The sequence below is a fragment of the Diadema setosum genome, chromosome 10 (assembly GCF_964275005.1).
Source record: "Diadema setosum chromosome 10, eeDiaSeto1, whole genome shotgun sequence".
Classification (NCBI taxonomy): Eukaryota; Metazoa; Echinodermata; class Echinoidea; order Diadematoida; family Diadematidae; genus Diadema; species Diadema setosum.
Window position 1 is genome coordinate 11,031,403 of NC_092694.1, and position 19,386 is coordinate 11,050,788.

The window sequence follows — 19,386 nt, forward strand, 5'->3', positions numbered from 1 at the left end:
GTGACCCCCTCAAAGGATTCTTGTGAACATATTTGTTTACAAAGACAGGACGGAACAAGACGGGAGAAACACGTCAAGCCGAGAATACTGTTAATCCTGATTCATACGATGTCCTCTGGACTTCCTGTGAGCTTAGTAAAAAAAAAAAAAAATCACAAATGAGTATATCATACATTCCAGTCAAATATTCACACAACCCCTCAAAGATATCACCTCTCCTGAGCCAGTGAGTAAGAACAAGTTGCACAAGACGTTCACAATATGACAACTTCCTAAAGCCTGGAAATATAGAATATGATAGAAACAACACATAAGAAACAGAACAAGAGTAACGAAAGAAAACAAAAAGAAAAGTGTGTTTGGTTGGAAAAAAAATGAAGAAAACAAAAGGAAAAGAAGAACAGAAAGAACTTAAGAGGGGAGAAAAACGAAGGAGACAAAAGGAACGAGACTGAAAAGGAAGGGGAGAGGAAGGGAACAGAAGAGGAGGAGGTTTTATGCCTGTGTGATTTGCATTACATTGACCAAAATTGAATAATTTCTCTCAGTGTGTTACCTGGAGTGACGTGGCCATTACAAATAATGACACGTGTATCTAGCTCTCTCTCTCTTTCTTTCCTTTAACGGTTAGGTAAATTTCCGTTAGATAAGACGGAAGTTTTGATTCTTTGGTATTAACCTTGTCAAAGCGCCAATGCACTTGACTCTCCCTGTAGTATTTTGTAGGGAATTTAGGGAGTGGAAATTCACAAAAGCCTAGTTCCGCACGAGCAAATATGCAATGGCTGGGTGATGAATGTAGAATATATTCCTTACATAGACAGCGCTTTGTTATGCTAATAAACCTCCTTTCACAACCCGTGAATAGAACCGGGGGAGAGGGATTCTATTCATTCGACCACATGCCAGGCACCTTTTCTCCCTTGTGCAACGTGGACTATCTGAGTCACAATCAAGAACACACCTTTCTCTGGTTTGCGTATTCGTGTTAAACAGTATCGGTGTTGTATTTTTATCGGTCAAGACCTGTACACGGTACATTCATCCTACAAACAGGGTAGGTCTCCCATTTCAGTTTGGCACCGCGAGAAGCGTTGACTGTTGGACGTGATCGTTCCGTGGGTGTGTGCCACATATCCAACCATGAAGGTGCTGGATCGAAGCTCCATCATCGCCAGCGTCCTGCTGGCAGTGACAGTCCTCTTTCGGTTGGTCCTGGCCCGGAATGTCGGGACAGAGCTTGAGTGGGACCCGCGGGGTTACATCCTCTACTGCCCATGTTCCGGTAAGTGTCAGGGCTTGCAAATGTAAATCCCTTTCAGGTGCAAGTTTGTTAACAAATTTGTAGAGGGAGACAAAGTGAAGAAACTTGCACCGAACCTTCACCCCTCTGAATAATATCTTTCTTTCATAAATCCCTTTCTTGCTTCCCTGTATCACGACAGGCTGTCAGGGATAAATTTACATGTATCTCTAGGACGCATTGATGATCCACACACTAATTAGAAGCCCTAAACATTGCGTCTAAGATCTTTCAATTTTATCTCGTTTGTCAAATTCTATAGCCTATTTGATATGGCAACCACTTTTAATTTCCATTGGTAGGCCATAATAATGTTTATGATATGATGTTCTAAGACAGTTCATTGACCTGATCCAGATATGAAGTTTACTACCAACGTTAACGTTTTACTTCAGACTTATCTTGACGGCATGCAAAATCAGCTGGGATTTGTTTACGTGTTGAAGAATATTATAGGAATCTAGGATGTCTGACTTCCTTTCTGCTATATAAGTACATTTTATCCCCAATCCGCTGGTAATTAACACCGTTCTAGATCGACAAAACGTGCTGTCTGCTGTAGGCATATCGCACACATTGCTAAACAGCATAATCGTGAATTATTACTGCTGCAGGTGCAGTGTACGGTTACCACAGACAACCGCCTCGCTCTGCTAATGACATCTGAGAATAATAAAGCGTGTTCAGTCATTTGTGTACAGACGCGGATATGACACACGCATGACTTACGAAATTAGTCGATCATACAGGATCTCCCCATACATTGATATTCCATATGGATTGTATCATAATATTTCAGCTTTTTAATCATCTTTAACGATATCATATAGATGTCGTAGAAATATATTCATAATGACTTAATGCTGTGATGTCTTTTATCTTATCAAAATTATGAATTGGTTGATTCGGTGAGCGTTAGAAATCAATCGAATGAGTTGCTTTATGTTGACTGAAATATTCTGCGATGCCATTGTTCGATACTTGTGGATGTTTGTGAGCAAGTGTTAGTGTGTGTTTGAATGTTTGCACTGTCTATAACTATACATATGACAGCTTACAAGCATATTTCCTAATTATAACAACACTGATCGGAAAGAATTGTAACTATTATTTTGTCGAAGAATAAGATTTCACTTAAAGACAATACAGTAGTAATCATTATATTAGAATTATGACTACAACAAACACCACAAAAACTGCAGTGGTACTGGTAGTAATACGATGATAATAATGATTGTATTAATAATATCAATGATAATGATACTAATAACGATGCGTGGCTATTATGGCAATTAACTGGAGACAAGAAACAAAGAAAAGGCACAGCATTGTTTTACCTAATGAAGAAAGCGATGTGGAATGTGTTAGTATGTGTGTTTGTGTGTGCGTTTTGTTTGCTTGTTTGTTTTTAATGAGTTTAAAATTCCTACAAATTTCCAAATGAATAAAGACTGACAAGTGATTCTTAATGAAGAAGCAATTCATCCAATGAGCCTTTTTATAGTTAGTATAAGTTTTGACATAAATCGAACGGGAGAACTTTGATACAGGATCATTTTATATCATTCTAAAAGTCGGTGCTTAAAATAATGACGCATTACACCTTATCTTGGTTTCTACGTTTTAAACATAATTTGCATCTACGCAAAAGTGAAGAATACGTGAAAATCCTTCGCGATGTACAGTACAACGTAGAGCACACTTTCACCTTCATAGTACTCCTGATATACAGTAGTGCCTTCCATTCTTCTGAACAGGTCAGTTTTCCGGTCAAGTGGAGCAGCTTTTGGGTACTTTGTATTTTGCTAAAAGTATCGACCGAGTGTTAATTTTGCCGCCATTCATCAACTACCCATGTGGACGCAAGACGCACAAGCACCAATTCGGACTGCAGGTTTCGTCCGGAACGAAACAGGGAAATGTAACCATGGCGACGTTTTGTCTAAAGAAAATATAGCGCAACAAGTAGCGACATTCGGCCTTTGCATTGCCTTATTTAGTAAACCACCACCACAAAAGTGAATGTTGAAAAGACTTGTTCGTTTTTTCATCTGTTCATAATTTCATCTCATCGCAAAACAAATGTATTTGAGGGACAAACTTTCTTTCAAAACTTTTCTAGATAAGGTCAACAATATCGCATCAGTGAGGATTCGATATTCCTTAAAAATTTGACATTTGACGATCTGGTTTTGATAAGAAGTTAAGTTTCAGGTCGTTTCGAAATCAAGTTTGTTTGTTTGTTTGTTTGTTCTTTTTCAATGGTCGCATAGCTCCGTGTTGCCTATAAGGAGTATGCAATGCAGAAAAGTAAACTTCTTTGGATTTATACAAAGGCAATGAAACCGGCGCTGAATGTCACTACAATTCTCCATTGTGTTGGTAGTCAGTGGTGAAGGGAGTGAGGATACAGCCATTAAAAGTGATTGCAATGTATTGTTTGAGTCCTTACCCTTTATTCACTATTCCCTAGCTCCTTGTTCAACCGTATTTTAAACCTCACGTCATCAGAGCGTCCTTTTTCAAACAATATGTATACAACAAATAATGCACGTCTGCAATCAAAAACATTCCCTATCATCTTCAGAACTTACTTCCTTTTTGCGTTGAACAAGAAGTTTTGCTCAGTGCTGGGGATATATTATGAATAATCTTCCAAAAGTTGGATCTTTCTCCCCACCTGCAGGCCGATTCAGTAACCAAGTGGATCTGCTGCTAGGCTCGATGTTTTTCGCTAAGACTCTCGATCGCGTGCTCGTCCTCCCTCCCTTCATTGACTACCAACACGTGGTCGGCAGAACGAAAGATAACGTAAGATATAGTAGAGACAAGTATATAAGATCTGAAGCCTTTAGTTTAAAGGTGGAATCTAAGAGAACACCTGCTATTGCACACATAACTTTTAGACAAGAGGATATTAATTTCCTTTATGCTTTGTTTTCCTTTGCAATCAGTTTGTGGTAGGGTCCATGGTTTGTGTTATAGGGTAGGAGTTTAATACTCACTTCGATTGGATCCAGAGAAAATATGGATTTGTATTTTAAATTGAAATACGTCCTCTATTACTATGCGGTCTGTTTGGGGGTTTGTTTTGTTTGTTTGTTTGTTTGTTTTTTCTTTGTTTTTTCTTTGTTTTTTTCTTCTTTTTTTTTTACAAATTCTGTTCAGTTGGAAATAATAATCATTTAATATGACATACTGTAGTAGATTCAGCAGACTTGAAGTAATGAAAAACGTTTAATAACATAGATATCATTGTGAATGGCATAAAAGTAATTTACGTCAGTCAATTTGGCGAGCATTAATACTGTGAAGGGAAAAGTTCTTGTCAGGTTGTATTATTTGTAACATTATCTATCGTAGATCTAGTTGTTATGATAAGATAAGAGAATATCAGCAGTATCTAAAGAAGAAATTTTCTTTGGTAAAAATACATGTTGAAATCATGTGTTTCCCCTTATACTCTTTCCGACATCGTAGCTTTATATACCGGTGAAGGATTACTTCGACATCGAGAAGCTCCGCGAGTACCACCAGCACATCGTCACCTTCGAGGACTTCATGTACGAGTTGGCCCCCACGCACTGGCCGCTCGACCAGCGGGTCGCCTACTGCTCCAACAAGGCCGCCGAGGGCAACGGCGGAATCTGCCCAAGGGTGAGGAAAATGGCAGAGGAGGGTTCGCAGTGGTGATGGTGTTAGTGGTGGTCGTGGTGATGATGGAAGTGATGGTGGTAGTGGTGGTGATATCGGTGGTGGTGGTTATGGTGGTGGTTTGCCATGGTGTTGCAGCAGTGGTAGAAACTGTAGTGATCATGGATTGAGGTGCATGGTGGTGGTGTTGATGGTTGTTAAAGGTGTTCTGGTTCTGATATAGTGGTATAGGTTGGAAATGGGAGGTGGTTATGTTTGGTAGACGAATGATAGTGGTGGCGGTGGCAGCAACAGAGCTAGTGCTGGTTATGGAAGTGGTAATAGTGGAGGTGAAAAATGGTTTTGACATTATCACTTGACTTGTCCGATGGCATTAATGAGCTTTATATCAGTGCGCGGTCGACCAAGTGAAATATATAAACCAGGCTAACTTTTGTTTCATACAAATGCTTTGTTGGTAGAGTGTCGTGATGGCAAGCATCGAGTTGAGTGGAGTGTTGACGTCGAATAATCGCTATATGGCACAACCAATAGTAATTGGTGAAGTGTTAAAGTTGTTGACGTCAAATCTCGGGACATTAGAGGAAACCTTGAACCTGGAACCTCGGAAGTTCGCTGCGATGATGAAAGCAAAATCCGCTATATCCGCCGAAACTTATTGGGGACATAAGATGCTCATACTGGTACCTTAGTTTAAAACTCAGAGAATATTTGAAATTGATCACGTGTTCGCCGTTATTTCCTCATCTCTCTTTCTTTTAGACCGGAAATCCGTTCGGAACTTTTTGGGCTGCGCAAAACATCGAATTCGTCAAGTCTGAGATCTGGTCAGGCGACCTTCATTACAACGTGGACTACGAACCTTGGAGGGTGATGTGGGGCGACACGTAAGTTTCCATGGCAATAGGACTTACTTTGACCAGACTTTGAATGAGTGTGCTTGGGCTGAACCAACTATTGATTTGAAATTAATGAAAAAAGTAGTATATACCACTGGCGTAATAATATGTGTTTCATACGATTTGATTGTATTTTTTTATTTTGTCGGTAGGCCTTTGTGTGTATCTATGTATAACTATTGTGTATCTGTTTGTCTGTGTACAAGAGACAACGTTATAGTTTGCCCTTATTCGAAGTAATGCATTGTTGCCAATGAAGCATTTATCCATAATTTACAGCAGTGACGTCACAAAGTTTAATCTGCTATCTGAAAGTAGGTCTACTGTATATTAGTGTTAACTCTTTATCTTCCTTTTTTCTTTTGGAAAGGAGGGGTTCGAAAGATAAGTAATGATGCATATAGTGTGATTTCTTTCCTTTTGTTTTCGAAGCTATTGTGTATTGGATGTCGAAATTCTTAACCCCTTGTTCAATGTAGATGAAGTCTTGTCAGCCTTACACATAATTTGCATACAAGACACACAGTAGTTGATCTAACAATCGCAGATTAACTATACTGCAACTCGATATAGATTTTCAGGTTACATCCAGCATATTAACCTTTATAAATTGTTGATTTCAATTCCATGATAGCGAGTTTTTGATCTGCCACGCGAACGCTAAGACGACGCTTCCTCTCACCAGGTCGGACAATGGAAACGGCTGTCACGCACAATGTTTAGAACACCACTTGTTGACTAATTAGCGTCGTCCTAGCGTTCGCGTCGCAGATCTGAAGCTTGCTTTTCCCTTTTATGATTCCGATCATTTACGAAGCACAATGAAAATGCGCCACCACGTTTTCCAGGCAAAACATCGGTATAATAATGCTGAAATACGTTATCAATGGTGAATGATTGTGTGCTTGAATTCAGGTTCCCGCCTTCCGAACATCCCGTACTTGCCTTCATGAACGCCCCGACCACCAGCCCGTTGCAGCCGGACAAGAACTTCCTTCACGGCTTCCTGCAGTGGTCAGCCGACATCATCGCCGAGGGCGACAAGTACATCGAGGAGAACATCCAGAGGCCCTACGTCGGGTTGCACCTCCGCAACGGGGCGGACTGGGTAAGCTTCCAGAACTCGGGAAGGCCTATTGGTCCGGGTCCTATGGGGGTCCATTCCAAAAAGAGGTTTGCGACTTATATAAAGTTGCAATAATTGCGATAACTGTGGAAGCAACCACAACAACAAATCATTCGTGACTATCCAAGTCGTTGCATAACATTTGCATTTACTATAACTTACAATTATTGCAACTTGCAATTCACAGTATAACTGCAACCATTGGCTGTCTGTTGGAAGGTTGCTATTAAACGCAAACACTGTCAAGCTCGTAGCAACTTCGGTTCGATATTGTCCGTTCCCAGTCAGCTGTACTAATAGATTAACAAGCAGACCTACACGCCGCATTATTGACTGTTTTGGACAGGGGTTAGGATATTGCAGAAGACCAAATTTTGTAAATGTCATTTTGATTGTAGAGGACACACTGTTTCAAACGAGGAATGATTTCATCTGTATCATTCATAAAAAAAAAAAAATTTAAAAAAAAAATCTCTCTGTCACACACATGGGATTGCCACTGTATTTCCTTTGCAGTCATGGTCATCCAGTATTTATTAGCTTCGTATAATTAAAGACACCATGTACAAATCCCGTCGTACTTTGAGAGCAAACGTCTTTGAGGCAATCTTCAAGTGTTTGCGTCATTCTAAGTAACCAGGGCATGCATATCGTGAGGGTCTTTTATTTCGCGATGCTCTAGATAGCCATGTAATGTCAGTGTGATTTGATCAGAATAAAGTTCATGATCATCTACTAGCAGCGTTATAATGGTGTCCAATGCCCCGCCCTGATTCCCTTATCGTCACGCCCTTCCGCTATATCTACGCACGCAGGCGCGCACCTGTGACCTTGCCGACGGCTCGATGCAACGCCTCCTGTCTTCCCACCAGTGCCTGGGGCTGCATTCCAAGACCAACGTGTACAGGCAGCTCTGCATGCAGTCGGAGGAGCTGGTTATCGAAGAGGTGAGGTTTCTCACGCAGGACACGCCCACTGCACTAATCCGTCCAATACGGAAACGTTCTGGGTGGAAACAAAAAAAAAAGATAAATAAAGAATCGACCAATCACAAATCAATGCTTCTCCTGAAGGAGAGCTGTACCTAAAACAGTTACTGAAATACCAAAGTTATGACATAATGATATTATGAGCAAGGAAAATTATATCAAAACATTTTTGAAAAAGTACACGATATGTTTTAGGCATGTGAATGTATACCTAAATTTTCTTAAAGTAGTGTCCCCAATCGTTTTTAAGAGTAAAAAAGGAAGTTACGTCCGGACACTATATCGTGTTTTTATTTCGTAAAATTTCTTGATGAAACATCTGAACCGACGGCGGATTCCATTGTCTTCGTTCTTGTTTGCCACATTACTTATACATCATACGAAACTAAACTTATAAACACTCGTGTTTGAATGCTGTCTTCCTTATTTCTTTTTCTTGTTGTCCTTATGTTCCATTTTAAACGCAGGTTCAAGCTCTTTTAGAGAAAGAACCCGACATCAAAACGATATTCATCGCAACCGATCACGTTTCGATGCAAGACGATTTGCAGCAGGAGTTTCCAGACGTAAGTGGGATAAAATGCCTTGTCTTATTTTTTAATGACAAGTGTCTGTCCCTCAAGTCTACAATATGTAGGTGGGAAAGTAGTCCCTGAATACTTCTTGTACAAAATGATCTCACAACTTCTTTTGTTCATATCGTTTGATATCACTATCACTATCCCCGTCAATGTTGCCATTTTCTTTTGTTTTCTAGTTCTATTTTTAATCCGCTCTGAGCAATAATTATATCAGCTTTGTTGTAAATGTGTCCAGTAATTGAATTGCGATGTTGAAGAAATTGGGCAAGTAGGCCTACCCCATAAGCTTGCCATGGTTTGTTAAGATACGCGATATTTTGACATGAATAGTTTTAATTGAAAAGCTACCTTATAATCAAATTGCGTCCTAGCGTTATCACATTGGTAACAAAAGCACTACCAGAGAATTATATTCCTTTTCCACATTCTTTACCATCGCTGGGTAGTACCATAATGACACTTTATTTCTCAAGCGTTTATTTGCTTACTTTTGTTGCTCAAGTGTCGTAATTGTGTAATATTACTATTAGTGGCAGTCATACCTAATGCACGACATCGTCGTCGCTTTGTTCCCTCCTAATGTGAAACAATAATAAAACGAATTAGCACTGTATCGATATGTAATATCGAAGTCAAGTAACTGTCTTAGTGTTCATGCCGTGATTTTCGTAGGACGTTAATCTTACCTCAAATCCATACAACTCTGCATATCCATCACATTCTTCTTCTTCTTCTTCTTCTTCTTTTCTCTCTCTCTCTCTCTCTCTCTCTCTCTCTCTCTCTCTAGTTAAGAGTGGTGACCCTTGACCCGGAAAAGCCTCAAAGTGACATGTATGTGCTGGGCGAGGCCGACCACTTTCTCGGAAACTGTGTCAGCGCCTTTACCGCCTTCGTGCGTCGCCATAGAGACGAGGCGGGGCTCGGCACGTCGTACCTTGGTATGAGCAAGAGAAACAAATACACAGTGCACGACGAGTTCTGAGCCGGTCTTTGAAAAGATGCCGATGTTGATTGTCTTTCGTGATAGCCCATCAAATCCTGCAAAATGGGGATATTTTGCTCCTGTTAACCATTAAATCAAAACCATTTAGTCAGTATTTACACGCCAATTCGGAGTTATAGCTCATGTGCATATGTGCAAGGCACAGTGTCCTTTCATTTTTTTTTTTCTCAATTAGTCAGGCACTTCACTCGTGTTTAAAGTTACATAATGCATAAGCTTGCCCGACGTGACAATGTATGGAATTCGTCAATTATGTTCGAACAAAGAATGAACTTGAGTATATTGATAGACCAAGTGACTAAAATGGTCCGCCAATTAACACTTGGAAAGCGTCCATTTGAATCAGTATTTGCATTGAAGAGTAGAACTAACAAACTTTTTCTACATTGCCAAAATACCAAACAGTCAGAGAGGCAGGCGGATGTGCTAGCAAGCACCATTTGGAAGGATTATTTTTGTACATGAAAAATCATTTACATCATAAATGCTAATCTCAGTGAATTTAAAAACCAAAATGTCTGTAGTAACAAATGACTTTTTTTTTCTGCTCAAATTGGAACTTCGAATTGACTTATTGGCACCTCTAGATTGTACTGCATTTCTCATGTTTGTGAAAATTTTATGGCACTGACGTATTCAATAAATCCACTTGAACCTCGACTGAAATCTTCAACATTTCCTCACTCGAAAAAGAACCAGGAACTTTAAAAAAAAAATGTGTTGCCAAAAGTTCCAGAATTATTTACGAAACTAAATGGCTTTTGAAAGCGCTGCAACCGAAACCAATGATATTATGTCTGAACAAGAAAAGGCTAGAATGAAAAAGATTTGGTTTTACTCTCTCTTAGGAAATCACTCAAAATGAAGAGTAAACTTTATACGAAGAGGGACCAAACCACATAAATGTGGCTTCTCGGTTTTGCTGGTTTAACCCTTCATGTGCCGGAGACTTTAAACAGTGTGTACAGTGCTATGGGGTTTTCTGTGCCAATCTGCACTCAAAGCACGGAAAGGGTTAGACTCTTTTGTTTTTTGTTCTTTTTGAAATGAACACTTGCTTCGTTTTGCGCTAAATCTGTATCTAGGTCATCCTTAAGTGAGTCTGAACTAAAGGAAAAGGGTGGAACAAACTTTTCTTGCAATAGATTTTCTTGAGCTTGGGAAAAGAAAGTCAGAATGATGGTATTAGATAAACACTTTATTTTAGCCTTAAAATGCTATAGAATCTGTGAAATGACAATCGCCTGATTTAAGAGGGTCATTAGTCTATACAACATGATTGTGTTTACAAAAATTTTGAAGTTTTGTTATTTGTTAACATAACGAAAACTGATTGTGCACCAGTCCTTATCACTATGATATTTTGCTGAAGTCGGTGATTTTGTTTGCTTTTATGACCAAGCATTGCGTAACTGAAATAAAATGGGTCATATTTGTGTTTTTAGAATATTAGTGGAAGTTATATCGCAGAAAAGCATATAATTCCCAAATTACGCAAACTGAGTTATGTCTTGCATTGCTCAAGAAAAATAAAATTAGCGTGAAAATATTCCGAACTCCCTCATCTTGAATAATTCTGACTGAAAAACATTGGAAGCTCGTGTTCGACAAAGTCTTCCCTCTATTCGTGTTTTTATTAGAATGTTTTAACGTAGAAAGATATTTTAAGTATTTTGTTAGATATCATGTTTTTATATAGTAGCAAAGTGATACTTCATCAAATTTTGCAGGAATGATGTTTCATTCTGAAAAAATAAAGAAATGCCGCTGCCCATGTGCAAATCAAAAATAAAAAGAAAAGAACTACGAGTTCAGTATAGGCCTCAAAATGTCTGTTATACGTGTATCATTGTACAGTCTCTGGTTGTTTTCGACAAATTTTCAAAATTGTCTTCTCGAAACAATGGATGCAAACTTAAAGCAATATTCCTGTTTTGTTGTGTGTGTTTTTTTAAAGGCATACAAATTTGTCTTTCCTAGCTGTAAAGGGTGGTTTGAAGCGTGTGTAATCAACTGGAACTTATACTTGTATTTTGTTTGTAAGCGTCTAAAGATGAATTCATTTTTTTTTTTATAATTACAAATTATAATTTCTACGTTCGTCAGACATAATCAAATTACTCTGAAAGACCACACTGGTATAGTATTGTTGCATGAGGCACACAAGAAAACTACACGAAATAAAAAACACAAATAAACAAACTAAGATTTTGGGGCTTGTCAGCCATCTAAAGTGTCAAATGATAAATATTGGTTACAGTTGGTTATTCTGAAGGTTCGTTAATTAGAATGTCGTTAATACAAAAAACGAAATAAGGTTTGAAATTCTGAATTTTGTTTCAGATTAACGAATATTTTAATGAACCTTATTTAATTTTCGGAGTGTACGAACCTCCGGAATGACGCCGAAAATATTCGGATTAACGAACCCTTTTCTTTTCATTTTTGGATTATCAAGAATCTATATAGTGCAGATATGCCTTAGGGAATTTGTATGTTTCGGAATAACTATTATCGCTCAAATCATTCATTTTGTAGCATTGTGTCCACTCTGTCATTCAAAATAAAGCCATTTTGAAGATATTTTCAAGCATGTTGTGTTTCGTTATTGTCTCAATTGAATAAGAGTGTATGATGATTTGCCCGATAGACATGTTATGAGATTTAAGTTCCAAATCAATGTCATTTTAAGCCGTTGGTTAGTTTGTTTTATGCAATGGAACGGCTCAACAATACGACATCGTGACATGGAACTTTACTGATGTATTCTTATTAGTTGGATACCAGGTGGATGTCGAATGTTTGTGATCTTTGGCTTTCCTTTTTTGATTTTTTTTTTCTAAGAAAATAAGCATGCTTGATATAGGCCACAAACTGATGTAATGTCTGCAATATTACGGTGGGCACGTGCCATGCGGTGGATTATGGGATTGACAACAGAAAATTATCTAATTGCATTCCTTTATAAGAGCTTGACGATTGGTTAGCAGTTGCTGTTTTATTCAAATTAGCCACATTTATTTCTTATTCATGTCTTATTGGGGTGGGGGATATTGTTTGAAGCACAACATTGACCTGTTTGCACTGGGAGATTTGTAACGGTGTATCTCCATTATTTTTCTTCATTCTTTCTGTGCCAGGGACTTTGAATACAGTCAGTGTGTACAATGTTTTGGGGTTTTCTGTGCTAATTGGCACTCAACGCACACAAAGGGTCAAATAATATTTAATTCGTGTCGTATCACTTATTTCCACTCGGAACATAAATGAAAAGCACGGTGTCTCGGACATCTATAACTTCAAGGTACACGTATAATGACGAATGGAAGCGCCTTCGCCACAACTCCTGTTGGTCTTGGGTGCTTGTCCGCAAAGTGAAATTCCGCCATCAACGGCCAGAATACTGTAGTTTAATTTCTGTTGTACCAAAACTGGAGCGTTCTCCAAGTGCAAATCCAATTAGGGGCTCTCTGCGTCAATACTGATATCAATTAACGAACATTCAATTAATGATTATGATTACTAAAAAAAAAAAAGTTTCCAGTGATTTCTCATTTAAAAACAACGCTCTGCCCCCTTCTGAATAAAATGGTAACTCTCACCATGGTATAGAATGATATTCAAAATCACAAATATTTTCCGGGTTTATAGTATCTATAAAGATTTGGCACCACATTTTCCCCTTCAATTCGCGTGGATATCTTTTAACTCCATCGACATCCATACTGAAAATGACATTCAATGAAAACTGTGTGATAAACGTCATTAATGTTTTGACGTGACAGACGGGAAAATAAAACAAATGCGAGTAAGAATCAAGAAAAATGGGGACAGAAATAAGAGCCGAATAATGCTTTACATTTATCAAATATGGTCATGATTGCATGACGCAGTGGCGGATCCAGAGGGGGGCGCAACCGGCGCACGCCCCCCCCCCTTTATTTTTCGTTAAAAACAAAAGAAATAAAAATGAAAAAATGAAATGAAACGCGGAAGTGGCACCAGAAATATTAGTTGCGCTCCCCCTTTACAGAATTCCTGGATCCGCCCCTGTGACGGGTTTGCTAAGTAAAATAAAAAAGAGGAAAGAAACGACAAAACCTTTGATAAAAGCTCCTAAAATAGATTGGTTGATGCGACAGAATAAATTCAATTGTTGCATTAACTAATCATGATAGTTTTGCAGCAAGTTATAGAACATACATCGATTAATTTGCAGGCAGTTCTTGCTTATGCCTGCACATTTTCTTCGAACCTCGAAAAATTGTACTTTTGTAAAAAACGAGGAATGGCCTTACATAAGATTGAAGTCAGTGAGGAAAGAATTAGGGTGCAATGATACAGAGAACAAACAAACCACAAGTTAAATGATGTAGGGAGTAATATTTGATACTATACAAACGAAATGACAGGAAGGGATTGGATATTTATTTAGACCAACATAATATTATATCCGGATATCTACTCTCCTGCCGTCTTATATAGATAGAAAAAAATCCTCAGTAGTTGTTACAATCATTCGTCTGGTTTCTTTTTGCTCATGGTCACTAAAAGTGAAAGGAATCAAAATCTATGTTATACATTATCATATCCATTGAAATCAAAGACGAAAGAGTCACGCTGCTAAACTCAACACACGTGCATATGTAGAGTTATATAATAGAATATATTGTTATAACAGATTTTCAAAGGCTGTCCCAAAACGGCTGTTCCATACGCTCGTTGATCTCATTAGTGTTTTAATTATCACCATTATTACTACTACTATTTTTTTGATAATAATAATAATTATTAAATTTTCATCATCATCATATAACTGTCAAGCTAATTACTAAAGAGTACTGCAGATCATTGATTTGTATGTGTGATAAATTGAGCGGGTAATAACTCCACCTCAACATGTACTTACAATTTCATCATATGCCTTAGATGCTACAATGCAGATATAGTTCACATAAAAACACCGGCCTTACTATTTTGGATAAACCACTCTACTCACCTACTTATACTGCTTGACACGCGGTATTGAAAGAGGACAAAGCGTAAGAAGGATTTAAAATAAGTTGTCCCAAGTCCAGTTCTGAAATTGGTCTTCCAGTCGAGGTCACCCAAAATGCTGCCGAAGAATTGAGAATGTTGAGAGTTTTGTATAACTTTGCAGAAACAGCGCAAGGTATATACCACGATCCCTGACCACGATACTTGCGGTCATTCGCACCATGTCCTACATAAGTGTTTAAAGCGAAATGTGCGTTCTAATTCCTGCAATTATAATTTATGGAGCTGTGATAACTTCACCGATATTACCCAAATACTCCAACGCAACTATAAATTTGCAGAGTATTCCGTCAAATTTCCACTCTCTTTTTTTTCATTCCGTAGTTATGACAACTTGACTTGTTTCTTCGTTGTAAATGTTTAATTTGGCAACCAATAACAAGCATGCTTCTTACTGACATTTAAAAAAATATATAGAAACTGTTTTTTAACTTTCCCCAAGTCCACCAAAGAAGATTCATATAGATACACAAATATAACCAACACAAAAGAAAATAGCATGCAGCAATATTCAAAGAGCATGCACATAATGCACTGTTCAATCAGAAAGATGTAGACTTTTTTCTCTAGGAGATCAGTGACAAAGATGATGAGAAGATGTTTACGATATTTTTTCAATATAATAATCAATACTATTTAGTCACGATTACTATTAGTATAACTGATGTTACAGTAATAATATTGTTTGATTTGTTTGATTCATTTTCCATCTGAGAAGATGGCTGGATAGCCCATATTCAGCTACGTTAAGCTGGTCTTCCATGGGGTCCAGTTGGGTGTGAGGTGGGACCACTTCACCGGGTTAAACACCCTGCTCTTTGCGATGAATGAATGAAGCGGGATCTTTTACGTGCATGAGTTGTTACTCTCTCTTACACGGGACCTCCATTTTATGTCCTATCCGAGGAACAGAGTGTTTTGCCTCTTGCTAGAGGGGACGGTATGCTTACACACAACATTGCTCAGTCCAGACTCGGGTTCGAACCCGGGCCGCGTGATCGTGAGGCAGACGTGCTACCGACTGAGCCAACTCACCGCCCTAATTACTATCATCATCACGAATTATTTGTGACCATGTTTTTCATCATCAATCTCAATCTCTAAAAGAAAAAGAAAAGAAAAGAAAGAAGAACAAAATCAGGGGAATCCAAACGAATTGGTATTAACCTTGAAGCCGAAGAAACTGACGTGTCCCATTTTTAGTTGCAGCAAAAATCTACGAAATACTCAGTAGAAGTGCAAAGTTAAATCATTGCATCTGGAATTACTGTCTTGATTCCGAGAAAGGTTTCACGTCCGATCCTAGACGCTTCATCAGCTCGAACCTTTATTGAACGTTACCTGAATGAATCAGAACTTACATCTTTGAAATAGCAGAATATCACCATCTTATCCGGGTCACAAAGATTTAGTGAATATAATGTTTCCCTGCCTCTCAATAATAACTTATTCGTAATTCAGACGTGCACTCTGTCAACGTCGACAACAACAAGAACAACCTAAATATTGATATTGAGTAAATCTTTCTTTTACAATCGTCACCGCGCAGTCAATATAGCTTTAAATCAATTGCCGCGGAAGGAAAATTACAGTTCTCTTAAAATTTGACAAAATGGTACTCCTCATAATGAATTGATTCACAAATACCACGAATTAAATATTGGTCACAGAGGCGGATCCAGGCTGGGGCGCACCTGGTGCCCCCTTTTATTTTTGGTTAAAACTAATAAAAAGAAAAAAAAAATGGAGGGCCTCCTGTAATTTTGTATCGGCGCCCCTCTTTACGGAATCCGCCCCTGTTTGAATAACATAATTCATTTGCACATCAAGTCATTTGAAGATGTTGGTATATTACGTTCCCCAATCTTCAAAAAGTAAATGAGCATTGAGCTGATTATACCATATCACAGGGTTCGACACTATAACACTTTTCTCTGGTTGCCCTGTTGGGCCACTAAAATCTTTGAGTGTTAAATTTTGGTAGCCCGAAATAGAAATGTAGTGGCCCGAAATAAAAGGAAACATATATTTCCATTAGTAATTGCAGCTGCCCGATCGGGTCATCTAAAGATAAGCTTTTTGGAAATTTGGTGGCCCGACATCAATTTTTAGTGGCCCCGGGCCACCGGACCACCGCTAATGTTTTGAGCCCTGTTAAAACATGCCTATCGAGTAAGACTTGACTAAGTTTCACTGCTCTATTTTACTTAGTCCTATGTCTCAAATTTTTGAACTGGTTTGGTTTGATCTTGTATTCATTCTTTTCTCCAAGCACAATAACTAAAAGATGCAAACTATGTATTATATACCTTAAATATATTCCAAAAGAAAAGGCGAAGTTTTGTTTTAGATGTGTTTGTGCAAGACTAGTATGGGTGTTGAGATGGTGTGGTTTAGACGGAATCGCTATACCATTGATGTATCAGGGGCGGATCCAGGAATTCCGTAAAGGGGGGGGGGCAAAAAAAAACATTTTTGGTGCCACTTCCAGATTTCATTTAATTATTATTTTTTCTTTTCTTTTATTGACAAAAAGAGAGGGGGGGGGGCACCCGGTGCGCCCTCCACTGCATCCACCACTGTGTATGACTGATTTTGAAGGGGCCCTGAAATCCAAATGCATGTTGATTAGTGTTGATTTATGATACCCTCACATCACTTTTGCGGTAAAACAAATATCTACAAACATTTCATATATTTTTAATGATTTTTCTTCTATTTTTCTTCTGATTACTTGGGAATGCCCACAAAAAATCCTTCCAAATCAATCAATATTAATATTCTTGAGATGACCTCATCTGTCAATCATTGCTAAAGTACTGAAATGTTTAACAAAAGACATTGGAATGCACATTCCTCTCGACTCAGCTTAACTTGCATGTTTCTGTCATATTAATGTGACTAACAAAAGAACATGCAAGTTATGCTAAGGTGCATTCCAATGTCTTTTGTTAAACATTTCAGTACTTTAGCAATGATTGACAGATGAGGTCATCTCAAGAATATTAATATTGATTGGTTTGGAAGGATTTTTTGTGGGCGTCCACAAGTAATCAGAAGAAAAATAGAAGAAAAAATCGTTAAAAATATATGGAATGTTTCCAAATACTCGTTTCACAGCAAAAGTAATGTTGAGGGTATCATAAATCAACACAAATCAACGTGCATTTGGATTTCAGGGCCCCTCAATGGATGCGTTATTTATTTCATAGTCAATTACAAATGCTTAAAATTTCATCCATTACATCACTCATCCCTGCTTTGTTCCAGACTTGAATGTATTCTGTTTGTGCCATGGCCCCGTTTTATATATGAGAAACGCAAACATTTGAAATCTTGAAAAGTATATGTTATCTTTATTCTATCACTGTACAGAAAGGGCGTGTCTAAAACTAATAGAGAAGCTATACAGCTCATTAGTATAGGGTGACCTTCTACACATATTACTTTATACTACTCAAACAATGTAAAACCTATTGTTCTTTTGCTTTTATCCGAAACGGATGAAAATGGAATTGATAAAGCCCATCTCAGCGCTTTCGCCGAAACGCGTAACCACAAATTCGCAGAGATGAGAATATTATTATTAGTCTCTGAATATACTGTCGCAGCTTGACCAAATTTAAAAGCAAGGTGAGTGTTTGTTTTTTTATTTTTCGCATTGTGCACTTTTTGAGACAAAATAATTTGTTTTTATCGTTAAGGAAATTTGTATGAGTTTGCAGGAGAAGTAATCAGATTTCCATGATTAATTTACACCGCTAGGTAAGCCCATCGCCGTGCATAGTCGTTCTTGTAGACGAATACGAAGTAGGACTGATAGAGGAATAATGATCAGGGGCGGATCCAGGAATTCCGTAAATCGGAGGCGCCTTTACAAAATTAAAGGGGGGGGGGGGGGGCGCACGCACCCCACCCCCAATTCTTTTTCTTTTTATTTCTCTTGTTTTAACAAAAATTAAAGGGGACGCGTGCCCGGTGCGCCTCCCTCGGATTCCGCCACTGATGATTACCACGCTCGAATTGTAACGAACATCACTGAAGCTTTTACAAATCTTGCAGAAAAAAAAAAAAAACAGGTTGCATCAAGTAAATGAGGACAACGTGTACTAGGTGTTATTGCGCAATCAGTGATATCTATCCAATGTTTCGATTTGACGAAATCAGACCTATACTGAATATGCTTCTTAGCTTTGATACAAAATTCGTAAAAGTGATGCCCGCCTGAAAAGTTTTCATGAATTAAAATGGGATGGTGTGTCCTCAAAAAGATCTGAGAAAGAAGGCATTAGGACACCGAGCGAGAAGGTGGAAAGAGAGATGAAAATCCAATTATCGTCCCCAATTGAACTTGCTGCTCAAACTTGTCACCTTAAACGCAAATTTATTCGTCTTGAAGGCGAGTGCGAACCTCATGCCGAGTTTACAAGACTTGACCTTAAATGACCCCGACAACAGCGCGAAGAAGTGAAAGCCTCATCCGTGACCTTTGACATATTAAACCCAAGGAAAACCAAAACAACGTGAGCGCTGGCTCGCCGTCTCTCTGCAGCTAGCAGCGAGTGGTGGGGTTTCTCTGGCAAGCTAGCGAAGGCTGCGGGCACGGGGGTTTTAGCCGTGACAGAAGAGCGTGGGGGATCGACTGTGAACGGTGACAGGAAAACCAATTTATTTCACTAATTTACCCGGGGTTTCCATTGGTTACAGACCTGGTAGACGTAAACAGAGCGAACTGTTTGGGACGGGAGAGGTTACATTCGGTGAGTACTCTTT

At 38.5% G+C, this 19,386-nt stretch overlaps 1 protein-coding gene across 2 annotated transcripts; it reads left to right on the forward strand.

Moving 5' to 3' along the window:
- The first annotated feature begins 1,022 nt into the window (after positions 1–1,022).
- Positions 1,023–10,001, forward strand: LOC140234130 (GDP-fucose protein O-fucosyltransferase 1-like). 2 transcript variants are annotated; one of them, XM_072314203.1, is made up of 8 exons: positions 1,023–1,285; positions 3,061–3,224; positions 4,784–4,960; positions 5,720–5,844; positions 6,772–6,964; positions 7,798–7,929; positions 8,439–8,537; positions 9,340–10,001. In XM_072314203.1, the coding sequence occupies exons 1-8, from the start codon at positions 1,144–1,146 to the stop codon at positions 9,532–9,534; spliced, it is 1,227 nt and encodes a 408-aa protein (XP_072170304.1). In that variant the 5' UTR covers positions 1,023–1,143; the 3' UTR covers positions 9,535–10,001. The 2 variants fall into 2 exon arrangements, with proteins under 2 accessions (XP_072170304.1, XP_072170305.1); XM_072314204.1 differs by lacking the exon at positions 3,061–3,224 and adding an exon at positions 3,990–4,114.
- Positions 10,002–19,386: the final 9,385 nt, after the last annotated feature.